We start from the raw sequence: 9,429 nt of genomic DNA on the forward strand, positions 1-9,429 counted from the left end.
AACACGAAGCATCTGTTCAACCACATTAAAAAAGCTGATGAAATAAACTTTGCAGTTTTCAAGAAACACTGGTCAATCCATAATGCACCACTCAATGCATCAGTTAACACCTGGACACCTCCTCTTGCAGTTAGCATTGCATTAGGTGCTTAAAGACAACCAGTTTGACTCAAAAAACTTTAAAAATATCTATTTAGTACTTATAATATTACTCATGGAGTTCTTGGCAGAGTTGCATTTTGAGGTTTCTATTGCTGAGAAATTTGAGGTTCTTGTCTCTTTTTCAGTCCCAAAAGCTCTGTTTTGAGTTCTCCTGGCTTTGGTGGAATTTCAGTATTGTCAGGTCCTGCTGGTGGTACCTGTGCACCTGTGCACCACCTCAGTGCCAGCACACATGGTCAGGAGGCTGGCAGCAAACATTTTCAGGTAGGTGGCCCAGGACATACCCGTGGGCATGGGTGGTGGGTGTGGAGTTCACTGGCATTCAGTGGTGGGTCAGAGGGTGAGCGAAAAACCTATTCTTTGCCTCACTGTGTTACTAAAGATCCATCTACCAGCTATTTGTCAAGAAAGGGGGAAGGACAAATTAGAATTATCATTAGATTTCTCTTAATATGAAGAATTAGGCCTTCTGGAAGAGGAGAAATAGCTAGGTTGATAGAGTTCCTAACTCAGGGAGCCTGAGCATTACTCACACTTGGATCTTCTGGTGATAGGAAGGGGAAGGATGGGGCATGCATCCCCTGAATTAGTCAGTGCAGGAACTTTAAGATCTGAGGCTGCTAAAAAGCTTTTTCATTGTTGTTGTTTTGTTTGCTTTGATTTTTGCTACTTGTTACCTTGTTGTCTCAAGTCCTGTTTGACATTCTTCATTTAATTGTGATTCACACCATGCTTGACAATCATTTACATTCAGAAGAGAAGAGGGATGCTGGAGGGAAGGACCTAAGAACATACAGAAGAGAAGGTAAGAGGAAGAGAAGGAGGGAAGAAAGAAGAAAATAATAAAAAGGGAAGGAAGGAGGTTGGAGAAAATAATTTCAGGAAAAAGAAAAGGAGATCAGAAAAGAATATAATAAACCCGGGAGAAATGGAAGTTAGGCAAAGGGAGTTCTGTAACTGAACATCTTACCAACCAGCTCAGGGTGATAGAAATGGTGATCCATGAGCAAACATAGCAGAAAAATCTGCTTTTCTAAGGCTATAAACATGTAAAACATGTAATATTTTTCAACAAAAATGTATATTTCATAAAAAGCACAAAGTGACTAATATGTTCTTAACAGTTTTCAATTAGCCATTATGCAATAAGCCTATCATCTATGTGTTGACTTATCTATGTAGCAAGTTAATTGAGTACCTGCTATAGGAAGCCACTAGAAGTCTGCCATGAACAGAATTCAAATACCCCTTGGAGAGGAAGGAGAAGCAGGAGTGACTGTTTCTCACTTGAGTAACTTGGGGGGGTGGGTGCAGTGAGGCAACTTACTGTGATAGAGAAGGCGAGGAGAGGAAAACTGAATACTGCATTTTAAATACACTAGATTTGAGATGCCTGGATTCTTATCTGAAATTTGCCTTTAGTCTTGAAGAAGTCATACCTGTCCTAGCTTAAAGATTTTATTTATTTATTCATGAGAGACACAGAGAGAGAGGCAGAGACGCAGGCAGAGGGAGAAGCAGGTCCCCTGCAGGGAGCCCGACATGGGACTCGATCCCAGGACCCCAGGACCACAACCTTAGCCAAAGGCAGATGCTCAACCACTGAGCCACCCAGGCGCCTCCCTCCCTGCCTTTTTAAAAATAGTGCCGTGCATTTACTTTGAGTTTTAGAGTTTGTAAAGTGCTTTTTGCTTCCTCATCGAGTGAAGTGCTCTTCCCATGCTGGTGGTCCTTGGACCATGCTTTGAGAAACATTTCTATATCACCTAAGCATGCTACAAAATGCATAATAGTCAAAAGGTTAAGGGAGAATTGAATGATTTTCTTAAAAAAAAAAACAACAGATTACCAGTCATACAGTTTGCCCTTCAAAATCACATTATTAATGCATGGGCTATCTGACACTGACTCTGTGTTTGAGAATTTCCTTACTCCTTCCCCTTCCTTTTGAGTCTAAACCGCAGTTCTGGAGGTATGAGAGATCATGTTGACTTTTGTCCCCTAACTGGAAAAAAAAAAAAAAAAAAAGAAGGTGTGAAATCCGTTATTTTCCTAATCATCAGCCTTTCTGGGTATGTTGAAGAATTAAGAATAATGCAATGAGTTACTGGACGATGGGTATGCTTCCTGGGTACTAACAGAAGCTTCTTTTGAATGTGATGGATTTCTAGAAGGATGAACTACAATATCACTTTGGAAATGTTTGGTCATCTGCCTCTTTATCCTTAACATCATATGCTATCAGCTGAGTCCTTTTTACACACAGGATAATAACTACTTCCCATTTTCACAATGAAGTCACTGTACATTTGTACTGTCTTATATTTCTGATTAACATCCTAATAACTAGGGGATCCCTGGGTGGCTCAGTGGTTTAGTGCCTGCCTTTGGCCCAGAGTGTGATCCTGGAGTCCCGGGATCGGGTCCCACATTGGGCTCCTGGCATGGAGCCTGCTTCTCCCTCCTCCTGCTCTGTCTCTCCTCTGCCTCTCTCTCTCTCTCTCTGTCTATCATAAATAAATAAATAAATAAATCTTTTTTAAAAAGTTAAAAAAAATCTTAATAACTGGCTCTTTGAAAATTAAAAATTTTCCACATGCTGCATAAAGTTCACCCTTGTACAGGTCAATGCAAATGGGAAATGATGCAAAAAAAAAAAGTGATGTATTTTTCTTGAAGGATAATAATGGCTTTCTCTTAGTAATTTGGTCTTATTTTATTTTTTTCTATAAATATTAACTTTAGTGTAGCTCTGTGCAGAAAAGTTTTCTTGTATCTAAAAAAATAGAATTACTCATAGGATCAAAGTGAGGATCTTGGTATGTGTCCTGGCATAACATATGGCATAACTCACTGATTTCCTTCTTTTCTGTTTTCTTACTTGCTATTTCTCTGATCTTTCTTCTCACTCTCCTTTGGGGAATTATCTTTTTCTGTCCATCTCTTAAATATTGGCCAGTCTTAAGATACTGTTCTTGTCCTTTCTTCTCACTAAAATTGCCCTCCTTAAATACTCTTTTTTATTATCATGGCTTTAACTATCACCTAATGCATATGATTCCCAAATCCACGTCCTTGGGCTAGGTATCTCTAATGAACTCCAGAGCAATTTGGTTAATTCCTTATTAGACGCATCTACCTTTATGTGCCATAGGCACACCAAATACATCATGTTAAAAACTATACTCTTTTTCAGCCCTTGCTGTATGTTCTCCCTCAAGTATTTTTTTTTTTTTTTGTATAAGGTGAATGAAACCACTCTATATACAGCCACATAAACCAAAAACCTGGAAAGCATCCAAGACCTGCTTTTGGCATCAGCACACACACACACACACACACACAACATCACCAACTACTGATAATTGTGTGTCATACACAATGTGTCATCCCCATCCCCATGGCTATCTCCCTAGGCCAAGTACCGATTATCTCTCACTGGAACACATCAATTCCTCAGATAGCTTGGCCTCATTGTTTCCAATAGTATTTTAAATAGTCTTCTACACCAAAGAAATAGTCTTTATAACCACATATTTAGTCACATAATTCTAGTATTTATTCAAAAGGAAGGCCAACATCCTTGACATGGTAAAGAAGCTTGTTTGTGAATCTTTTTGTTCTTTTGCCTTTCCCTCCTCATGCCCTAGGGGACAGCTTGGCATGTCCTATCCACCTTACATCCTCCTAAAGAGTGCTTGAGTATCTCATCATTGTGAAGCCTGTACCAATTCCTCTTCAGAATGATCTATCACACCCTCCTTCAGTACCATGGTATACCATGCACACTTCTATCACAACCCTATATTGTTTATTTGCATGGCTCACTTTGAGGGAGACTATAAGGCCCCATAAGATCAAGGCAGTATCTCATTAATCTTTGCTTCCTCAGTGTCTAGGATGGTGCCCACCTAAAACAGAAACTCAGTAAATGTAAATTGAATGAGTGCATTAGTAAAAGAATGACTTAAATCATACAGTATCTACATGTAGATAATTATGGCTCTAAAGTATCCATATTAAACTGGAAATCCTCTTAATATTTATTTAATTCTCCAATTTCAGGTAGTCAAATTTATCTTAAAAGCTTCAGTTAATTTTTTAACCACTATATATAGCTTCTAAACTTTTCTTTTTCACTCCTTCAAAGTTTCAGGCCATTTATTCCTTGAGCTTCTTTCTTCTGCTCATAGAAATACATAGGCTTTGAGTCCTTGACTAGGCTATGAGCCAAAAACCATAGGCATACACCCTTCCTTCCCTTATTAACAGAGAACTACATTTTTTACACATTAACAATATACTTCTCCACTTTTAAGTAAAGAACCAACTGTGATCTGATAAATGGGTTTTGGATGTTTCTCTCCAAAAAATTGCTCATTGAGAAAATACACATAAATACACATACAAGCACATATAGGACTGACACATATAAGAGAGACAATCAGAGAAATTCTCAAGAAATCCTCTGTTTATGTTTTATAATGTGAATATAAAGTCAACACCTCAGTCCAAGGCATTGTTATATTAGAAGGTTCACTGAACTTCATGAGTATATCCTAGCAAAAATGTGCTGTCCTCCAAACCCCAAGGCTTCTATCAGACATGACTTCAAGGCCAGTTTTACTCTGGTTTCTGTTTTCCCTTACTTCTAAAACTCCACGTAAAAATTTCAGGTACTACATGAAGAGGACTCAGCACAGTGTGAGAAAGTTGATAGAAGAGTTTTTCTTATCTACCAATACCCAATATAGAATTATCTAAGGAGGAAATTAAAAAAAAAAAAACTTTCAACCCATTTTCTCCTAAAGATGATGCTCTGCCTTCTACAAGCTCCACAAATCCCTTTGGGACAAGATGGAGATCCAGGAACCCATCACCATCCAAATATTTGGAGGGTATAATTTACAATGTGGCCCCAGGAGTATGTTTAATCTTATTACTATACAAGTTTCACATGTATGGATCCAGCTGGGTATTAAGTCATCATTTGCCAGCTCCTTTTCTTCTGAATGTCTATCCCCAGGGCCAGAGAAATGGAAACAGAAAGACAACTTTTGGTTCTCCTGGTAGAGATGTGTATCTTTGTCTCATCTCCCCCAGGGACACTCAGGGAAATCTGGGTGGGCTTGGATCAAGGTGAGCTTGCTATAAAACCTTTACTGCTCATGTTCATGATGAGCAGGCCCCAGCACCTGTATCAGTCTGTGTCAAGGGAACAGGGACAAGCCCTGCACCTGAAATCCCTCTTTTGGAGACAGGTGGAGGGTGCAAGATCATCAGCTCCCACCTTCAAAATCTCAGCTGACTTCTGTGCAAATTCTTCTAAATCTAATCCTATCTCTGAGATTAGACAAAGCTTGGTATCACAGTGAGTAAGGGGCCTTTTTCAAAGTGTGGTAGTTGTGAGAAGCTGGGGTCTGGAGAAAGGATGCTCCAGAAATTAGCATCCTGAACAAGAGGTCAGGATGGGCAGGCAGCTTTCTGGTCTTAAAATAGGGTTGAAATTTTCAGATCTGGAATCATAAACTGCTTATTGAGAATGATCATGTATATCATGAATTGTCGAATCATAGGTGTATATAATTGGTTCTATGGAACATTTCAAGATTTCCCTTTCTGTCATCCCTGTGGCTGTGTGACTGGTAGAGTGGCAGCGAGAAGAAATGAAAGAAGAGTCAAAAGACTTGATTAAATTCTGGGATAGGGACTTTGGATGTTATTCCTAATGTAGTGCCTTCTACTCATCAATCCACCCACCCATCCATCGACCCACCCATCCATCTACCAACCCATCCATCTAACAAATGGGTGCTATATTAGGTACTGTCCAAATGCGGGGGAGGGCAGAAATAGCATCTACAGAGAGCCAGGGAAGCAGTCCTGCAAGAGGGTAAAGTGCGGCAGAAGTAGCAACATTATATAGTTGAGTCTTCTGATAACCACTTGCCCTGACCATACAAATTACTTCTATGAATGCTGACCAGATTAGTGATGTTGCTCTGTTTATGCTCAAAAGGGAAATAGATTTTCTTGGAAGTAAAAAATTAGTGCCAACTTCATTTGCTGAAACCCTAAAGTTTTAGTGAACTTTAAAACTTAGTGAACTTTAGTGAACCTAAAGTTAGGGAACAGAGAGGGAAACAGACCTCCTTGAGGTTTCATTTATAAATATTATTCCCTAATTCATTCATTCTTTCATTTATGTACTCTATCATTTGTTGAGCACCTGGTATGTGCAATATACTCTGCAATTTATAAAATAAGAGCAAACCAAATGATAAAAAAAAAGGTGGGAACAAAATTTAAAACTAAATCAATTAGAAAGAAAAATTATATGATAATATGGCTATGGGACTTCCCCAAAATGAAATAATTAGTCATTCTGGAAAATAAATGATTCTGTGGCTGCCATCACAGTAGTGAAAATAGGGATCTTCAATCAAAGTCAAATAAAATTCTGTAGAAATCAAAATAGTACATGAAATCTTGTGTTCACCTATTCTTACTTGAATAGATTTTCTTTCTGCTTTACTGTAGATTAAAGGATTTGACATAATGGCTCTAAAAAGGATTGGCAGCTGAGGTAACACACAGCATATACCTTAAACCCCCTCTTTCTGTTGAATAACTAACCCAGACCTGTGTTCACTCCTCAGCACACAGCCTACTGCAGCAGCAGAGACTGATAAAGACACTGTTACCAGGGAATGACAGAAAATCAAACATGGGTCCCAGAATTCATTCTCCTGGGATTCCCACTCAGCCCAAAGCTGCAGGTGTTCCTCTTTGGGCTCTTCACCCTGTTCTATGCCTTCACCCTCCTGGGGAACAGCATCATCCTGGGGCTCATCTCACTGGACTCCCGACTGCACACCCCCATGTACTTTTTCCTCTCCCACCTGGCCATCGTTGATATAGCCTATGCTTCAAATAATGTCCCAAAGATGCTGGCAAACCTTCTAAACAAGGAAAAAACTATCTCCTTTGTCCCATGCATAATGCAGACCTTTTTATACATGGCTTTTGCTCACACGGAGTGTCTCATCTTAGTAATGATGTCCTATGACCGGTACGTGGCAATCTGCCATCCCCTACATTACTCTGTCATCATGAGCTGGAGAGTGTGCACTGTTCAGGCTGTCACTTCCTGGGCATGTGGCTCCCTGCTGGCCCTGGTCCATGTGATTCTCATCCTGAGGCTGCCCTTCTGTGGGCCTCATGAAATCAACCACTTCTTCTGTGAAATCCTGTCTGTCCTCAAGCTGGCCTGTGCTGACACTAGGCTCAACCAAGTGGTCATTTTTGCTGCTTCTGTGTTTATCTTAGTGGGGCCCCTCTGCTTGGTGCTGGTGTCCTACTCGCGCATCCTGTTGGCCATCCTGAGGATCCAGTCTGGGGAGGGCCGCAGAAAGGCCTTCTCCACCTGTTCCTCCCACCTCTGCGTGGTGGGGCTCTTCTTTGGCAGTGCCATTGTCATGTACATGGCCCCCAAATCCAACCACCCAGAGGAGCAGCAGAAGATCCTTTCTCTGTTTTATAGCCTTTTCAACCCTATGCTGAACCCACTGATCTACAGCCTGAGGAACGCAGAAGTCAAGGGTGCCCTGAAGAGAGTGCTGTGGAAGGAGAGATCACTGTGAGGGATACCAGGGACAGTCTTAAATGTGGAAGACTTGTTTTCTGTGAGATTTGGAAGAATGGTAATATATATGCTATAAAAACCTAATGTCTCAGATTTTCAATATTAAAAATATATATTGATCAGATTCTGTCCCTAAACATGGGGTACTTCCAGACCACAAAGCACAGGCTGTAAGGGAACTGTGTACAAGTGAAGCCCTGGAGCAGAGAGCTGTGGACTCCTCTGGCCAGTTTCCAGAGCTACCTAAAATACAGTTTCTTTTATTTTGAGGCTTTTTTTTTCCTCTCATATCTCTCCTTAAATTCATCTAAGATTTTCATCTTCCTTATTGCTGTAAGTATATGCTACTAATGCCATAATATACTCTGTACAATAGTGCACCTCTAGTAAGAGAATAAATACCTTGTTACACAGCTCCCTCCTGCATAAGAAACTTCAAGTCTAAGGATGATGACATTAGTTATGAAAAATTATCTGAATCTGAGCCCAAGGAATCTATTTGAAAATCAAAGTTTAATTTTATGGATTATATATATATATATATATATATATATATATATATATATATATAATATGTATGTGTGTGTGTGTATATATATATATATATATATATATATGAAAGGCAAAGAAATATCAGGATCTTTGTTTCATTTTAATTCTGCTCCATTCAATTTAAGTGAATTTGTGTTTAGAATAAACATGAGAGTCAGTTATTTGGCAAAGTTACCTTTTCCAGTGTTCAGATTATAAAGCCAGGTGTAGGTAACAACTGACCATTAAGATGATGGCATAAAGTATCACAAGAGTAAGAAAATATTGTAAAAGGAAGACAATATGAAGGGAGGCCAATAGTGTAACATAATGTTGTAGACTCACATTTAGAACCACTAACATGACAAAATCTGGTAAAGACTTGTCGGAAGCTCAACAGAATTCCAAGAGCATCAGCTCCAGGCGATATTGATCACTTATTCTGAGCCCAAGTGGTCAGAATATTAGAAGAGTAACTTTTTTCCCCTTTTAACATAAGTATGGGAACACTTAGGCCAAAAGAGTATGACAATTGTTATTTCTTTAACATGCTAAGTATGGCATCTTTTGAATTCTCTTTCTTTCTGGTGAGATCACATGCCATTCAGGTATATGATATATGTGATTGTATATTATTATCCATGTTCTGTAGATCTATTTTTTACATCCTCTCATGTATCAATATCAGTCCCCATTTTTCTTATTCCATGAAATTAAGATGCACAGGGGAAACCTTTGGCTTCCATCTTTCTCCTGTATGAATGTATGATTTTCTTCTTGCTTCTCAAAAAGCCTGGTTGCTGTCTCCAACTCTTTGACTATCCTACTCATTAAATTAGGGCAAAACATTTTATTTCTGACCATTATCTGAGTCTCCATATCTCTACAGTATCAGGACATTGCTTGCTCTCTTCTGCCCCACTTGCTCTGCTCCCTTCTTTGTGTATGCCCTCACCTTCACCTCCACTTCCCCCACAAAAAGAATAATCTGAATTAAAGAAATATTAACTCTAAATGTAACAATAAGCACTGTGGATGGAGTTACTGTGTGACTTACTTTAAAGGTAGAAAAGAAAAAAAAACAAACAATA

The 9,429-nt window shown here is 39.3% G+C and overlaps 1 protein-coding gene and 1 pseudogene across 1 annotated transcript; one reads left to right on the forward strand and one right to left on the reverse strand.

Moving 5' to 3' along the window:
- Positions 1 to 248: 248 nt before the first annotated feature.
- LOC129515816 (ubiquinol-cytochrome-c reductase complex assembly factor 6-like) lies at positions 249 to 456 on the reverse strand (annotated as a pseudogene).
- A 6,416-nt stretch (positions 457 to 6,872) lies between these two features.
- Positions 6,873 to 7,805, forward strand: LOC129516041 (olfactory receptor 2A5). Its single transcript, XM_055335365.1, has one exon. The coding sequence runs from the start codon at positions 6,873 to 6,875 to the stop codon at positions 7,803 to 7,805; it is 933 nt and encodes a 310-aa protein (XP_055191340.1).
- The last annotated feature ends 1,624 nt before the right edge of the window (positions 7,806 to 9,429 follow it).

The sequence above is a fragment of the Nyctereutes procyonoides genome, unplaced genomic scaffold (genome assembly GCF_905146905.1).
Source record: "Nyctereutes procyonoides isolate TBG_1078 unplaced genomic scaffold, NYPRO_anot_genome, whole genome shotgun sequence".
Lineage (NCBI taxonomy): Eukaryota > Metazoa > Chordata > Mammalia > Carnivora > Canidae > Nyctereutes > Nyctereutes procyonoides.

Coding starts and splice junctions, on each gene's coding strand:
- LOC129516041 (XM_055335365.1), top strand. CDS start 6,873: ATGACAGAAAATCAAACATGGGTCCCAGAATTCATTCTCCTGGGATTC.